Raw genomic sequence first — 17,610 nt, 5'->3', positions numbered from 1 at the left:
GTTTATTTATGCTTTGTAATGGTGTTGAAGGCATCTGTTTTTGCTCTGTTGTCCTCCCCCGCCTCACTGAGAGCTTCCCATGGAAGCGAAATTAATTTCTGCACCTTCCCTAAGTTTTTGGCTACTCTGTTGGCCTGGCAAATCTGGGCAGAGAGAGCAGAACTGTCAAGAATGCATAGCAAGCTATGATACAAACACTTTCGTCCTTGTTCTACTTTTAATTGAGTAGGATGAATCTTATAATGATTAGTTAGTCCTTGTTTGGCTGTGCAACACTATGTTTTGATACAGTTGTCCCTCGGTATCTGTGGAGGACTGTTTTCAGGACCCCCACGGATACCAAATTCCACACGTGCTCAAGTCCCCTAGTTAGCCCTTGGTGTCCACGGGTTCCACATCTGCGGATTCAGCCAACCGCGGATCCTAAACACTGTACATACACGATTTGCGGTTGGTTGAATCCGCAGATGTGGAACCCGTGGATATGGAGGGCTGACTGTGTATTTCCTCTTGTCTAATAATTGTAGCACACCTGGGGACCCAGTTAAAAGACGTTATGTTTTATGGGGCCTTTATTGTTCAGCGGTGAGCTTGGGGTCTCAAATTCTACCATCTTTACCTCCTCTAGTCTCTTTTCCCTTGATACCCAGTATGTAGTGTTGTTGGTGTATTTAGCTATGAGCCTAAGTCCTGAATGCCTCATTCCTTTGACCATTACCCAAATATTAATAGAAGGCTTGAGATGTAGGAATTGCTCTTGCCATGTGAGCAGCCCACTTACTGTTTCTCTGAGCTGGGCTCCTCATTCCTAGTCCAGCCTCTGTGTCTGATGGGTACTTCGTAAAGGCTAGTTGGTTGGATGAACGTCTGTCAGGCAGAAATCTTGCATAGACAAAGATCATGAGATTTTTCTTATCCAATTGATCTTTCCTGTGAGAATAATGACAGACTTTAAGAATGGTACAGGTAGGAGTATTGGCTAATAAGTAGAAACCATGGAGTTTCTTCCTGGCTGCAAAAAATCCCAGCAAATGACTATTGTCTATGGGGGTTCTGCATGATCAAGGTAATTGGAGAAATTTCCTTTGAGCGGAGGCCAAGCTGGGAAATGAAATGGGACTTAGTGTAATTGTGCTTTATTGGCAGAACATCTTTTGATTAACATTTCCTAACTGCGGTATGGGGCTTGCTTTAAAAACGGATGTTGTTGTACCCGGCTAATCTTTCGGAATATGGCTGTACTATTTCACTTCTTTAATTAGCAATCCACAGGTGACTTTTCCATGTGCAGATTGATGCTATTTTGTGAAAGTCACATAAAAGCCTGTATTTATGGCACCCATAAAATCATTGAACTTCAGCTTGCTGCATAATGGCAATAGCAAGAAGCCTAATTATTTTCTAAGACCTGCTCAGACACTGCAGTGCAGTAGCTGAGGAAATTGAAAAGGCGACTGTATTGTTAGGAATCTGGTTGATGAGAGTTGTCCCTTCTTACCTCTCAGACCTAATTGGAGCGGGTTCCTATAGTTCTCCGCTTAAAGATGCTTGAAGTGAGTGTAACGCCACACAAATAAGAACAGTGTGTTTGTCCAATCAACTTGAAGTTAGCTCTCCTTATTCAAAGGCAAATACTCAGAACTGCAAAGATGCTCAAGGTGCATGGCCAGGGTCCACCCATGGCAGCTATCGGACTCCTGCTTCTGGTCCCTCTGAGCACTCCTTGAGTCTCGAGTAGGGGAGACCCAGTGTCTCCACTTCCTGTGATCAATACCGTTTCTTAAAATGATCTCTTTCAAGAAGTATCTGAGGTCAAGCTTTCTCATTCATTTCTATCTCTATTGTTTTACTTATACCAGTTCCCTGCTCCAGTTTCCCATTTGGAAAAAATCTAAATGATCTTATACAAGTACTTATTCTGCACTTTACACGTTTGAAATAATCTTGAAATTTCTAATTGTGAAGGTGATTTTTTATGTTTCCTGGAGGTTAAGGCCTGGAGGTGGGGGCTGGGCTTTGTGCACTTAAAAGCTGGAGGTCTTACTGGATCAAACAGAGCCGGAAGCAGCAGTTTCCCTTGGAACTTGGATGGTCAGGCTCCGTTCCTGGTGGACGGCCGTGTATATTCTGCTGTCGATGTTGATTATCTGCCATAGCTGACCACACAGCAGGGACAGAAAGGGAGACGTAAGCTTGCCCTCCTGGGGGTTGTCCCTGAGTTGGAGAAATACAGCTTCCATGAGAGAGTGATATAGAAAAAATACAGAATTAAGGGTTTGTTAAAACAGTACAGTAAACACTGTCTGAATTCAGAGAAAGCAGTTTGGAGAGGCTGAAGCAGCTAGGGAGACTACAGGAACAGAGGATTATGGTGGAGTCAGAAGGAGGAGGAACCTGGGATGGAGGCGAAGACAGTGAGTCCTGCTGCCTGTGGCAGCCGAGAGTGGACAGCATAACGGATGCGGGTGGGAAGAGGGTGGGCAGCCTGGAGAGCGCTTACTTTGATCTGGGAAATACAGTCAGATAAAAGGAAAGGGGTCAGAAGACAGTGGCCTCGAATGCCAAGCAGGAGAGTTTAGCAACGGTGCCTGACGCCGAGGGAAATGAACTCAGATATAAACCCAACAGAGTCCTTATGTTGCTAATGTTCATATTCTAAACTCTTTCTTGTGACACTGGCTTTTGGAATAACAAAATATAGATGTGCCCTTAAAGAGAAGCAAGAGCATTGTGAAAATAAATGCACGTGATTTGTCAGAAAATGCGGTTTCTCTGGTTAAACTTACAAATTATCTGTTAGTTACCTACAGATAGAAATTCTTTTTCGTATTCCGATTGGTGTAAGGATTGTAGGAGGAGTGTGGTGTCTAGAGGGAAGGAGTGGAGTTTCCTGTGGTCATCCCGCTTTTTTCCTGCTGGCCACAGATTATGGTGTTTATTCTGCTCATCTTGCTCCCAGGGCCTCCGGCCTTCATGGTTCAGGTCATGATTCAGGTTGGGAAGTCATCGCTTAAATCCCAGCAGGGCTCCATCTGGAAGGAAGAATGAATGCCTGCAGGAAGTGTCCATTGCAAACATTATCGTCCCGTTGTTCATTCTGGGTGCGGAGGTCGAGTCCAGAGGATCAGGCCGTCTGAGATGTCAGGGCTGGTGTTGCTGAGGAGACTGTTGAGTCCAGGGGCCTCTATGCATCCTTTCTCTGCATTACTGCAGCCTTTAGGATGAATCATTCTTTGGATGTGGTCCTTCCACCTCCAGGACCCCTGCCTAATTTCAGATCCCGTATTGTCCCAGTGGAATAAACCACAGTCCATTAATGGCCGTAAAACATCTCAGTATCTGTTAGCTCATTGCACGTGATGAGAGCAGAGTCTGAAGGAGAGGTGAGCTTCGGGTGGGTGGCAGTGTTGGAAAGTGTTGCTGCTCAGATCTGCCCGGATAGTGGACTGTGGGGTCTGGGCATGTTCATCCATGGTGATGGGGGTGATGGGGGTGGTGGTGGCAGGTGCTGAGGAAGGAGGTGATCAAAGCAGGGAGGGGTTGAGGGGACACACTGGGACAACTGCACGGTTTCCCTGAGGCCTCATCGGAAGGGAGGAGCTGCGCTGACAGAGAAGTCTTCCCGGGTCTGTAGGGAGAAGGAAGGCTGGTTCCCAGGCCAGCCTCTGCTGCTCTTAGCTAGATGGTGCCTCTCTGGCTCGTTCTTAAACCTTTTCTGCCTGTGTTGTAGTGATTTGGGCATCTGTGTGTCTCCTATTGGCCTGTAAACCCTGAGGTCAGAGGTCGTGCCCGGTTCATCTTGGCGACTCCCGTTCCCTCAGCTTTGAATTTTGTCGGAGCAGCTTAACAATGCACGTTAAAGGAATGAAGGCCAGCACAGAATTTGTTGCTGGAGAGTAACGGTGGGAAGATGCAAGGAATAAGAATGCCCCTGTAGAAACTTTGCTCAGCACCGCTCAACAGCATCAGGAGACCACAGCCAGCTCAGTGCCCCAGGCGGCAGCTGATAAGCCACAGGTTGACTTTCTCATTAGTCATTCCACATTTATTTGGTATTTATTGCCTGCCAGGCAGTGTGCTAGGCACTGGGTGGGGTTGCAAAGGTGAGTGATGCAGTCCCAGTTCTCAGGGACTCACCATCTAGCAAGATAGGCAGGTGGCAAGAGGACAGTGGAACCAATGGGAGGTGTGCCCCTGAAGGGGAGGCAGGGGCTGCGTGGAGCCCACGGGGAAGGCACCAGCTAATTCCAAAGGCAATCCCAGGACAGTCCTCCTTGAGCTGATCAGAGGGAGTGAGACTAGTGTCCAGTTATAGCGACCACGGCCAGAGTGGGGAGGGGCTGTGCCAGGCAGCATGTCCTGGGGCTCAGAAAGGAGGGGAAGCATTAGGTACTGGGGTTCAGAAGCATAAAGTACTCCTCTGTGCTCTCCCTAAAAGTCTGTGCTCTCCTTGCATAAGGCTCCTGCACCCCTGATCAATGGCAGCAGTAGCAAAGCCTGTGATTCCCAGAGTCCTTGAGGGCTGAGGATGGTGTGGTGGTGGATTGTGTCATTGTTGCTAGCGACATGTGGTTTTGTAACAGCGTGGGATATGCTAACGTGCACACCATTTTATTTTCTCGCATGTATTTAAGTATCTTCCATTAGCTGCTTGTTCCTGGAGAGTGTGCAGAGTTTCTGCTGGAGACTTTGGGCTGTGGACGCTCCCACACAGGACTAGGGCTTCATCACCCAGTGAACACCGGTGTCCCTTATCTGATGTCTGGTTCACCAAGAGGTTTCGTGGATAAAATTGCATTTTGTGTTTTTACATGTGTCACAATCCCTTAAGATATAATAGACACTGCCAACTATTAAATATCAGGGTTGAAACTGGAAGAAGGAATTTCACTGTGGAATTCTGTTTCCTTTATTGCTTCCAGACACACAAAATTAAATGTGACAAAGCCACTGGCATTATTGAGATGGTAATGGATCGATTTACTGTTGAGAACGAAGGCACCTACACTGTGCAGATTCACGACGGAAATGCCAAAAATCAATCTTCGCTGGTTCTTATTGGAGATGGTAGGCTGTGTTGAATATGTTCATGTGTCCATGTCCAATTCAAAAGAAATTCTTGTGACCAGACAGAAGCAAACGTATTTCATTTCTTCTTTTCTCTTACATGTTGAATTTAGCATTCAGGGCTGTCCTGGATGAGGCTGAATTTCAAAGAAAAGAATTTCTCAGGAAACAAGGTAAGTGGTTGACTTGCCCCCACCACCAGCATACAGAAGATTTAGGATTTCCGTATTTGTCTACAGCAGCATCCTACATCCATAAAGCCTAACCACTCTAAATGCTATTTTAAAGGGTTCAAGAAGTTAGACCAGTTTTTATCTGCAGAAATTTGGGTTCTTTTCTGTTCTTTGACGTTTTCATTTTTTCCATCTGTATTTTTTCTTGCTTCTCTCTTAAAAAGCCTGGGAATCTGTAGCTTAGCGTTCATATTTCCTGTTACTATCCGAGTCCAAGAAATGGTCAGTTGAACCAGGCTCTGTGGCCAACTTGCTAACTAACTAACTGGTTTCTTCTATACACTGCTAGAAGATAAATTTTCCCAAACACTCATTTCTTTTAGGTACTCCTTTCCTTAAAACTCTTGAATAACTACGTAGCTTACTGGCTGAATTTAGGCTCTCCATAATCTGCCCGCCTCACTGAACCAAAGTTTGTTTGCCTCCTTGCCCAGTGCAACTTCTGGATGAGCTGACCGGTGTCTTTAAGGTCTTCCATTTTGCCAGGCACATTCCCACCTCTTTGCCGTCTTGTCACTCCAGGATGCTCTCCCATGGCCACCTCTCAAACTGAGGCAGCAAAGTCCACAGCAGATATTCAAGCCTCGCTGTAGCTTCCCCTGCCTGCCCGCCCCCTGGGGTTCCTCCAGCAGGCCTTATCTGAGCATTCACTTGGAGGTTAATGTGACTGGAACTCCTGAGGACGGGGACTGCCTGTTCTGTATCTTTTGCAGCATCCAGGACGCTTCCTACAGGGTGGAGCTCAGTACTTAGCAAATGAGTGATAAAGGAGGTGACCTCACAGCCGGGTGGGGATCAGGGCAGGGCGTCTCCATCCTCAATGTCCAGACACAGTGCAGCCATTTTGACAAAAAAGAAAAAAATAAAAGAATGGAGCGGATGAATTATTAGGCTTTGAAATGTAGCCAGGGCTGTAGAAGCAATTTCAATTGCCAGGAACTTGCTTTTTACTTAAAATTGTTTGCACTTTTTGTCTCTTTAACTTTTAAATGTTTTAACTATTTAACTACAAACAATATATTTAAATATGTTGCTTATAAAAATGTGCATTAACTAGATAGAAAGGAAAATGGATTAGTTTTAGAATCTAAAATATAATCCAAGGATTTATTTAAAGAATAATTTTTATATGGGATTTCTATGGCTTTTGAAAAAAGTGAGAATATGCTTTATAAAATATAAAATCAACACATTATCTTTAAGTGATTTTTATTTTTAATAGTTAAAAAGATTTTATTTTACTCATTTCTACATTATAAGTTTTTTTTACCAACTTTGTAGAATGCATTTATACAAAAGAAATCAATAAATACTTTCTAAATCTGCTTTATATTTTTGTGTTGAATCGGCTAATTATGTCGTTATTAGTAGATGGGTCACTTCTACACTTATTTTAAATAAAATGACATTTATGAAAAACATATATAGATCCCTCCTTGACTTTGAATGCTATATAAATAAAATACGCATTTCCAAAATTGCTAGGTCAATCTGTTTCTTCTTCATCTTATCTCTATTCTCCTATTTTAAAATTTTTATGTACTATGCCATTGAGATACTCAGTTAGACATACGACTTGAGAAAAAAAAATAATGATTTCATATTCTTCTTTCTAAAGAACAATAGATATTAGATGTCAGCAAGCAGGAGAGATTAACCAGGGTATTCTCACTCCCAAATACAGATTGCAGTGGAAAATCACACTTTGACCTTGGAGCCCTGAAAATTAGTTATCCTGGTTTCATACTGAACAACTATTGTTTTCTGCCAAAAATGCACTCATAGATATATATATTTTTTATTTCTTTTTTCCTTTTCGACACTGTTCCCCTCTTTCTCCCCCTCAGGCCCTCATTTTGCTGAGTACCTGCACTGGGACGTTACAGAAGATTGTGATGTTCGGCTTGTTTGTAAGGTGAGCCATCGGTCCTGACAGGAACGCAGTGAGCAGCTTGTTCTTGTGGCCGTCAGAGAGCCGTCTCAGGGAAGCAGCGGCCGTCAGCAGCGGGTGATGGTGAAACGTGTGTGCTGAGAGAGGCGAGGGTGGGGGGACAGAGCGACTTTTGGGTCTCGTGGACAACCCAGCACTTCGACTTTTGTTGCTTCTCTTTATTCTTCATGAGAACACTACAGTGTTGTGACCAGCAAAAGAAGATTCAAGGAGGTAGTTTACAAAGATATTTATTTAAGATTTTAGGGGCTGGCCCTGTGGCAAAGTGGTTAAGATAGCGTGCTCTGCTCCAGCGGCACCAGGTTCGCTGGTTAGGATCCTGGGCGCAGGCCTACATACCACTCATCAAGCCATGCTGTGGAGCCATCCCACATAGAAGAACTAGAAAGACTTACAACCAGGATACACATCTATGTGCTGGGGCTAAGGGGAGAGGGAAAAACAAAAGGCAGAAGATTGGCAACAGATGTTATCTCAGGGCCAATCTTCCTCACCAAAAAGCATAAAAAAATAGTTTCAGTAAGTAAATTTCTGATAAAATATGCTATGATGAAAGTTACCTGGTAATTTTCATGATGCTTATATGATGTTTTTAGGAAATAAAAGGTATGCTTTGGGAATAAGATGCTTAAGCTTTGCGTTAACAATTCAGTAGTAAATTAAACCTTAATTACTACTAAATATAAAAATCTGGGTTTTGTAGAACAAACTTTAATGAGCACCCGCTGTGTGACTGTTACTGAAGAAGAGGCTGGGGGACAAGGTCAACAATGCAGTGGTTTTTGTCCTCAAGCTGCTTACACTCCAGCGGGTAAGAGGGAAGAGCAGACAGACAGTTTCAACAAAGCAGAGATTCCTGAGCCGAGTGCTGGAGGATGACCAAGGACGATGCAGGTCAATAGGGACATGGAGACTGCTCCAGGGATGTCCAGCACCCCGACAGGGGAGCTGAACCATGAAAGAGCCCTGTGGGAAGGAAACTAGGAGTTAATTATTCAGGTGTAAATTAAGAGGCTGGTTGCTGTGGAGGACAGTATGGCAGTTCCTCAAAAATTAAACATGGACTCACCGTACGATCCAGCATAGGAAGGAATGAAAGCAGGAACTCATCTATATGTGTATACACCCATGTTGATGGCAGCATCATTCACAGTAGCCAAAAAGTGGAAGCAACCCAAGTGTCCATCAACGGATGAATGGCTAAATGAAATGTGGTCTATCCAAACAATGGAATATTACTCAGCCTTAAAAAGGAAGGAAATTCTGCTGCATGCTGCAACATGGGGGGACCTTGAGGGCATTAGACTAAGTGAAATAAGTCAGAGAAAGACAAATATTGTATGATATCACTTATATGTGGAATCTAAAAAACCTGAACTTATAGACGGAGTAAAATGGTGGTCACCAAGGCCTGGTGTGTGGGAGAAACGGGAGAAGTTGTCAAAGGGCACAAACTTCCAGTTGTAAGAGGAATAAGTCCTGGGATGTCATGAATACTTGTATCCCTACCGATCTTAGGATTCTGTAAAGCCTCTTCCACATAGTTTTTCCCTTGATAATACTTTGGCCGATGGTTATTCTTTTCTTTACTCACATATCAAAACTCATGGAGAAAATTTATGCGAGGATACATGCATGTTATAACTTCACAGAAAACCATCTTTTAAAGGAAAAGTTCAAGATAAGGGAAACTTCAGTCAGAAACAGAGGAAAATCTGAAAGAAAGTTCCTAAACAGCACAAGTGGAGGCTCAGGGAGTGTCTACTGTTGGAACATGAGTCAGCCCCGTGCCCCATGATGTCTCAGGAGCAATCTTGTCATTTTCTTTTCTAGGCATTTATATTCGTGTTAGTTGCCCATATCTGAAGAATGGTAGAGAAATTGCAGAAAGTTCAGAGAAGAGACAAATGAGTTATTTAGGGGCATAAGGACCTCCCCAGCTATAGGAGAAATAAATAGAGGACGTTTGTTTTAGAGAACAGAGGTTGAAGGTCATTGGAAATTACCTTTTTATTTAGCACACAAGGACCCACAATTTAAAATATCTTGGAAATTGAGAGTAAGAGGAAGCAGTATTGAATTATGGGAGGCACAGTAAAAGCATGGACTGGCACTGAAAATGGACGCCATTTGGAAACGTTAGGGTAAAGGAGATCATCCGCTAGAATCGTTTAGCTACGGTCCAGCCTATCCTTTATTTTCAAACTGTGGTTCTGTCCTTGGAAAGAAGATCCTACTCCCCAGGCCAGCGGGAGGCACTCCTCCAGTTGTTCAACGAAGCTTTATGGAATTGCTTCTGTATAATTCCATGCCATGCCCTGGGGCACACGTGTGAGTAAGACATTGAGGATGTCTGTTGTCTGGGGGTCACTTTCTGGTGCTGTCACTAATTACACCAGTTGACACAGCCGATACGGGAAATCCTAAACCATGTGGCACTGCCGCACCATCAGAACTGATCACGCCATCTGAACGTTTATAATTTACTCTTTTAGTCATTGACACCACTTTTGTTGCACCCGTACGGTAGGCAAATGCAGAATCCTCTGTCTCACATGATCCAGTATGGTCATTTCCGTTCACATGGAGCCGGACTTCTCTCTCACCAGGATGACATGTATGTCAGAGCGTGTGAACCAAAGTGCTTGCTCATCTCTGGAATTCTACAAAGCTCAGTTTCAAGTTCAAGATCATGTCGTTGATTGAATTGTGAGGAATTTTAGCAGAAGGAATGTTCCCATCCCCATTGGGTTTATTTTGTGTTAAGATTTCATTCCCTCTACAGAGATGCATCTGGAATGTCCCATTGCCAGAAAAGCAGCCACTGAATGGTTCTGTAGACCTCTAAGCATATTTTATATTATTTATAAATTTAAAGTACGTTGCTGGGGCGGGCTTGGTGGCATAGTGGTTAAGTTTGCACGTTCTACTTCTGTGGCCCGAGGTTTTGCCAGTTCAGATCCTGGGTGAGGACCTAGCATGACTTGTCAAGCCATGCTAAGGTGGTGTCTCACAGAGAAGAGCTAGAAGGATGTACAACTAGGATATACAACTATGTACTAGGGCTTTGGGGAGAAAAAAAAGAAAAAAGAGGAGAAAATTGGCAACAGATGTTAGCTCTGGGGCCAATCTTCCTCACCAAAAAAGTTTATTTAAAGTACATTGTACTTTATATAAAGTACAATGTACTTTAAAGTACATTGCTTACAACTTGTCTTCATTACTGACATTTCACATAAACCAAAAGATCCTTACTAATTTCACAGGCTAGAACTCTGAGGAATCATTTGTCCTTCCGTGTGCAACTGAGAGGCCTTAATTATTTCAGAAGCTGGAATTTAGAAATGTATTTGCCATTTTTAGGACTGACAGCTTTTCCATGAACCTCTGTCTGAGACAGTCTATAATAAAAACTGATGTTATATTTTTTAAAGTTCTGTGATTTTATATCTGAATAGACTTTTTTCTTAGGAGTCCAAGTGATTCACATACTGAATGTAAGATTTCTGTCGTGTAGGTTGCAAACACCAAGAAAGAAACAGTTTTCAAGTGGCTGAAGGATGATGTTCTGTATGAAACTGAAAAGTTGCCTGATCTGGAGAAGGGAGTCTGCGAGCTGCTCATACCTAAGGTACTCTGTGTGAAATAAAGCAAGACAGGTTCCGTATGAAATGAAACGAAAACAGGTCTTTTAAATAACTTGTAAATCCTGCATTATCTCTCAATCTGCATCCTGAACTTCCGTGTTTTGCAAAGAAAATGTATTAGCGTTTATTGCATTTTATATCATGGCATTGATTCTACATAAATATGGGATGTGTTTTATTTGCAGTTGTCAAAGAAGGACCATGGTGAATATAAGGCAACCTTGAAAGATGAGAGAGGTCAGGACGTATCTGTCCTTGAGATAGCTGGCAAAGGTAACAGAAAACCTTCTTTGCTTTCCGAAAAAGAAATCCATTTCCCCAACAGGATGAGATGCGTTATGAAGGCACATTCATGCATATCCTTAGCCGTAGTACACATTGTTTCTTTGGCAGTAACACTGTAGAAGAAAATAGATTTGTACCTTAGTTGCATTCAAAGCTGTTTCAATGTTTCAGAAAAATGTATGATATTGGGTTTATATGAAATGTCATTTTAGTCTATCATCATGAGCCAAGTTTTATCCCATTACTAATGTAGTTAAAATGATTGAAACAGTGATGAAGTGGTTCAATTAAGTGTACAGTTGGATTTATGTCGAGTAAAATGTTCTTGTTCCTTGTTTAAAAAGTGAATAGGTTAGAAGGATTTATTACACACACAAGACTTTTATGGATAAATATTGCCATTTTAATGTTTCATTTTTCAAATGAACATCACGATTTCCTGTATCAATTTAATTAAACATGAAAATGCTGCTTTCTGATGAAATTACACATCGTAATGGTCCATTTCCCTTCTCCCTTTCAGTGTACGATGATATGATTTTGGCAATGAGTAGAGTCTGTGGTAAGTAAATGCCTTCTAATTTTCAAGTCCTTTTGGTGCTACAGCCAGTGCTTCCTGAGACGGGCACTGACCTCTGTGGGGGGAAGCTGTGGGGCTGCAGTGTGGGCCCTGTAACAGGGCCTGCCTTAAATGCAGAGCAGTTACCTGACTGCTTCGGTGATGGTTTTTAAAGGGATTTCAGCATCATAGTCAGAATCTATGTCTTTTTTTTTTTGATGAGGAAGGTTGTTGCTGAGCTAACATCCATTGCCAAGCTTCCTCCTTTTGCTTGAGGAAGATTGTTGCTGAGCTAACATCTGGGCCCATCTTCCTCCATTTTGTATGTGGGACACTACCACAGCATACTGACAAGCGGTGTGTAGGTCCACACCCGGGATCTGAACCCCTGAACTCCGGGCCGCTGAAGCATAGTGTGGGAACCTAACCACTACACCACCAGGCCAGTCTCTGGAGTCTATGTTTTACTCAAGAAAAAAAAAAACCCAGTTTGGACTTCCTAATTAGCCACTTCTTCCAATTACTTTGGGTTGATTTTGATGATTGCTCTGCACATAATTGCTATCAGTGTCTTTGTTACAGATATTGAATAGCAATCATGGATTGCAAAGCTCTGGCTTTGTGTCACATCCATCAAACCATTTTTTTTAACTTTGCAGATAAATTCTTCCTCTCCGTTTGTCCTTCCATGGAAACTGTGAGAACCAAGATACTGGTTATTAATTTGATAATAATGGCTTATATTTGTACAGTGTTTTATGCTAAGAATTATACAATTATACATTTTATTACTGCGAGATTTCTAGTGATTGCCTAATTTATATCTTCTGATCAAGTAACTAAGGCCTACAACAGTTGAGTGGCTTAACCAGGGGTGTCCTGCCAGCGGGAGCCAGACCCTAACTGGAGGCTAGCATCTCTCTCTATCCTAAGATCATGGTCCTCCTGGCATTTTTCTGAAAAGCTTCTTATGTTTATTTTTCATTGCTTTCTCAAAACAGCTCTGCAAGGTAGATTTTATTCCTTTGTGCTTTTGCTCGGTCAAATAAGTGATCACGTTTTAAATGAGTTTTACTCTTGATGGTTACTAATGGGCCAGATGGCTATACTTCATGGGTATCCATGATTGTGAAGGCAGATTGAGCCATTTGAAAGGTGGCTTTGCTGTCACACGCCGTGGGCTTAGTTGGTATAAAATATCACAGAGCATGCTCACAGATGGCATACTGATCTCCTGTCTGGAGAGTGAGGCACATGTGAGGACCAGGCTGGTGCAGAAGGTAGCTTCCCTCACGGTCTGCTCAGAACCCCGAGTTAGAGGCGCCCTCCCCTGGAAGGACTACGGCATTTTATTGTGAGGTAGATGGGGGTGGAGGGAGCAGACACAGGGCTCCAGGCATCATTGGCTTTAAGCCTTTGTTCTCCTGAGAACCCAGGCCCTCTGTGTGCTGGAAGACTTTGCACACCGTGTTGTTTCAGCACGAAAAGAGTAGGAGCGACCATTATTTGATCTACAATATGTCTCTGTGCTGACGAGCCAGGGCCTACAGCAGCCCACGTGCCCTGTACCCTTGGTCCCCGAGCCTGACCCCGCGCGCCCAGAGGCCCTGCCTCCTGCCCTTGGTGCTGTCCTCCCAGAGGCCCACTTGCTGTGGTGAAATTTCTGGGTGACCCTGGCGTGTCTTGGCCGCTGTGGGTGTGGTCTTGCATCAGTGTCAGGTGACATCTGTGGGTCCCACGTCACGTGCCTCACCCATCGCCGACCTCTCTCCTCATTGCTGTTGGTTCCTGGTGCCGTCCACCTGCCAGAAAACGTGGGGCCTTGACTCTCTGACCTCAGTGTGCTCACCTCCATCCTCCATCCTCAGGGAAACCGTGTGCGTCTGCCTCCTTCAGTTTCTTCTGAGAGCATGAGTGGTGCGAACACACAGGACACACTCACTCACACACATTCCCGCACACTCACACATGCCCCCACGCTCACACTTATTCACACTCACTCTCACACACTCACACTCACATGTGCACACTCACTCTCACACACGCTCACTCACTCACCCGCCCATTGGCCTCTTTGAGAGGCTTCCGTGGAGACGGCCCACTGTCCAGTCCACAGGAGACTCGCAGATCCCCATGCACCCCAGGGCAGGCTGGGAAGTGGTTGTCATCCTCACAGGCCTCTTCAGTGCAGCTTAGAGAGTCTACCAGGTAATGTTTTTAAGCCTTAAATCTTGCTGTTTATTCAAAGGGGCTCCTGTCCTCTGATCAGTGGGTTTACAGAATTAAGTGGAGCCTCCTTTCAGTCTGACTGTTAGCAGACAGAACTGAGCCGCATTTTTTCTTGAAACAGCCCAGAGAGAAGAGGATGAACACAGTCCTCGGTGCTGTGCTGACAGCCATGTAAACGCTGGTTTGGAGAAGTCATGCCCTATATGTTGGGATGACTGACTGGCCTCTTGCCTTATGGAAGGGGATGAAGTCACACCCAGGAGAGGCGAGGGGTCGAACTCCATAGCTACATGCTGCAGTGTGAGGTGTGACGCCAGGTGTATGTAAGGAGTGCCGCCTCTGAAAGTGAAAATAAAGAGCTGTCAGACAGTAATTTTATATTTTCTGGAGCAAAAAGCATTTCCTTATGACTTTCCTTGGCTTTTTAAACCAAATTCCCCTCCACAGGTTGGTGTGGGAGAGGAAACGGTGTTCCCCATAGCTTCTAAGACCAAACGGCCCTTTGGGGGTTGCAGCTTTGGGAAGCAATCAGTTGCTCTCCCTGAATTTTGTTTTGATTTCAGGGCCAATAGAGGCTTTAGATAAAAATGGGATCCTAGCTTCGGCCACCTGAGCTTCCAGGCTCAGCCCTCCGGATCCACAATCCCACACAGAATCCCGCAGAGGCATTGTGTAACCACAGAGCAAAGCATGTGCTCCTGCCCACTCAGCTAGTGCGCCCACGCCACAAAACAGTTGGTCCTCTGCATTCTGAAAGTTAAAGGATATGCTTGGTTATCAAGCAAGTTTGCTGCGCATAAATACAGATATAGACATAGTTAGAGTCCCCCAGTCTCCTCATCCATATAATAAGAAATTGGGACAAGGTGATCACCCAGATTTAAAGCTCTACAATTCTGTGGGTGCAAATAAACCCATTGTAAAAATATATGTCTGAGTTACAGTCATCTGCCTGGAGGATGCTGTGTGCACATACAGGCACCTTCATGGAGGATGCTGTATGCACATACGGGCACCTTCATGGAGGATGCTGTATGCACATACGGGCACCTTCATGGAGGATGCTGTATGCACATATGGGCACCTTCATGGAGGATGCTGTATGCACATATGGGCACCTTCATGGAGGATGCTGTGTGCACATATGGGCACCTTCATGGAGGATGCTGTGTGCACGTACGGGCACCTTCATGGAGGATGCTGTGTGCACATATGGGCACCTTCATGGAGGATGCTGTGTGCACGTACGGGCACCTTCATGGAGGATGCTGTGTGCACATACAGGCACCTGCATGGAGGATGCTGTGTACACATATCATATAGGCATCTGCATGGAGGATGCTGTATGCACATATGGGCACCTTCATGGAGGATGCTGTATGCACATATGGGCACCTTCATGGAGGATGCTGTGTGCACATACAGGCACCTTCATGGAGGATGCTGTGTGCACATATAGGCATCTGCATGGAGGATGCTGTATGCACATATGGGCACCTTCATGGAGGATGCTGTGTGCACATATGGGCACCTTCATGGAGGATGCCGTGTGCACATACGGGCATCTGCGTGAAGGATGCTGTACGCATACATCTTGCTTTTATATCATACGCCTTCATATATGTGTGCATGTGCCTTTAACGTTTCTATATCATTCCATGCTGACATTTGAGATGGAGAAAGCAGAATCTTAGAATCAAATCCCTAAGTTAAGTTTTAGGCATCCCTGTCAACCATCACTAACAAAATGTACTGAGGGAGCCCATTTACTTTTGGAGAATCTTAGAAGAGACCACACAAAATATTTAGACGAGAACTCGTGCCAATGAGAAGTTGTGTAATTTGTTCTAAGTCACTCAGTTAACTACTAGCAGAACAGACGGGAGCACCTAAGTCTTCCAATTTCCTAGATCAGGACTTTGGTGTTCCTTCTAACATACTTCGGAATTGTGTCTTCATCACACGATATGTATTTCGAAGACGTTACCCACACAATTCTTTAAGATCGGCAATCATTCAATTTTATGAAAATATATAACATGTGTTATTACCTAAAGGGGGCCAAACTTAAAGTATATGCCTTGGTTTTTAATATTTATAGAATATTATGTATTCAAATAACTTAAAAAATCAGTTGGTGAAATAGAAATATCAATGGCAGAATTTACTTTGTGGCTGGCAGATTGCATAGATTTAAGTATTTATCTGGTTAAATTTTGTATAATAAAATATAAATGCTCCTAAGCCTTTGAAATCAAGGCTTAATAATGATTCTGTTGACATAAAATCAGAAAATAGGAATATAATCTGCTTGCTAATGTTTGCCCCGGTCAATGTCATTCTTAGAAATCAGGCTGTTGTAATCTCATTACTTGGAACGTGCATCCTGTGGTCCTTTCCTCTCTGTGGTTGGCAAAGTTAATTATCCATTGATTGGCTGGCTGAAACAAGACCCATCTGGCTCTGTCGGGTATGTTCTATCTCCGTGTGCAGGGCTTGACTATCAGTATTTAGGGAAACTGCTGGGCACCATCTTTGCATATAAGCTGAGAAATTCTCTAGAATTGCTCTTCCTCTGCCTATGCGTCATTGGTGGTACCTTTCCCTCCTCTCTGCTTGATTGGAAAACCTTCTGGGCTCGTGATCGTTTACCGACTCCAGTTACAGTCTGAAAAATGACCGAACTTTGAACTATTTTGCCTTTTCTAAGACTACAACATTTCCCTATTTTTGCTTTCATTTTTGTGTAGTTTGCTGCCATCTGTGCAGGTTCTGTGCCAGGAGGGAGAACAGGTCTCAGTCCACTTCCTTACACCCCTTTTAATGCGTGTGATTTGGAAGAATCACCTGCCCTTTCTCTTTGCGCTTCAGTTACGTTCCCAACCTCTAGCAAATCTGCTGTGCGCTAAGCACCCTTGTGTTCTCAGTTTACACCATTTCTCCTTTTCCCGTCTCTTGTTTTCCTTCTCTATCATCCTCAATGCCCATCAAGGGCATAAACAGTTGAAGGATGGAAAGAAGGGGTGTTTGGTGGAGCTGTTCATGTTGGATGTTTCCTCTTCGCCTAGCCTCTAGCCTCCCACCGAATACAAGCTCCTCCTTCCTTCAACTCTCTCTCAATGCTCCTCCTTTTGTCGTCTTGCCCAGCTCCTGACTCCTGCACCCCTATGCCCTGCACCGGATTCTTCTTTGCCCTCACCAGAGAGTTTTTGTTTGTTTTGAGGAAGATTAGCTCTGAGCTAACATTCGCTGCGAATCCTCCTCTTTTTGCTGAGGAACATTAGCCCTGAGCTAACATCCATGCCTATCTTCCTCTATTTTGTATGTGGGACGCCTGCCACAGTGTGGCTGGACGAGCGGTGCATAGGTCTGCGCCTGGGATCCGAACCCACGAACCCTGGGCGGCCGAAGCGGAGTGCCCAAGCTTAACTGCTGTGTCACTGGATGGGCCCCTTGCTTGTTTGTTTTTGAACCAAGGGCTCTCCTCCCTGAGGCCTCAGAGCTCTGTTATGCCTCCCAGTATGTCTGGCTGCAAGGCTGGGTGGATGCTCAGGGGAATGCCTGCTGATGGCTCCAGAGGGGCCCTACTGATGGTGTGTTTCCTTGAGTGTGCACGTGTCTGTGAGAACGTGTGTGCCT

The 17,610-nt window shown here is 44.3% G+C and overlaps 1 protein-coding gene across 12 annotated transcripts in view; it reads left to right on the top strand.

Moving 5' to 3' along the window:
- MYOM2 (myomesin 2) overlaps positions 1 to 17,610 on the top strand; it is a 93,472-nt gene that overhangs the window by 57,645 nt on the left and 18,217 nt on the right. For all 12 annotated transcript variants that reach the window (XM_070252790.1, XM_005606427.4, XM_001495857.6 and 9 more), the window contains 6 exons: positions 4,923 to 5,067; positions 5,181 to 5,240; positions 7,148 to 7,215; positions 10,769 to 10,882; positions 11,084 to 11,171; positions 11,707 to 11,745. In XM_070252790.1, coding sequence (XP_070108891.1) covers positions 4,923 to 5,067; positions 5,181 to 5,240; positions 7,148 to 7,215; positions 10,769 to 10,882; positions 11,084 to 11,171; positions 11,707 to 11,745 — 514 coding nt within the window. The remainder of the gene's footprint in view (positions 1 to 4,922; positions 5,068 to 5,180; positions 5,241 to 7,147; positions 7,216 to 10,768; positions 10,883 to 11,083; positions 11,172 to 11,706; positions 11,746 to 17,610) is intronic.

Source organism: Equus caballus, chromosome 27 (genome assembly GCF_041296265.1).
Source record: "Equus caballus isolate H_3958 breed thoroughbred chromosome 27, TB-T2T, whole genome shotgun sequence".
Lineage (NCBI taxonomy): Eukaryota > Metazoa > Chordata > Mammalia > Perissodactyla > Equidae > Equus > Equus caballus.
Note: the sequence above shows the minus strand (reverse complement) of the source record. Positions and strands in the feature narration are given on the sequence as shown.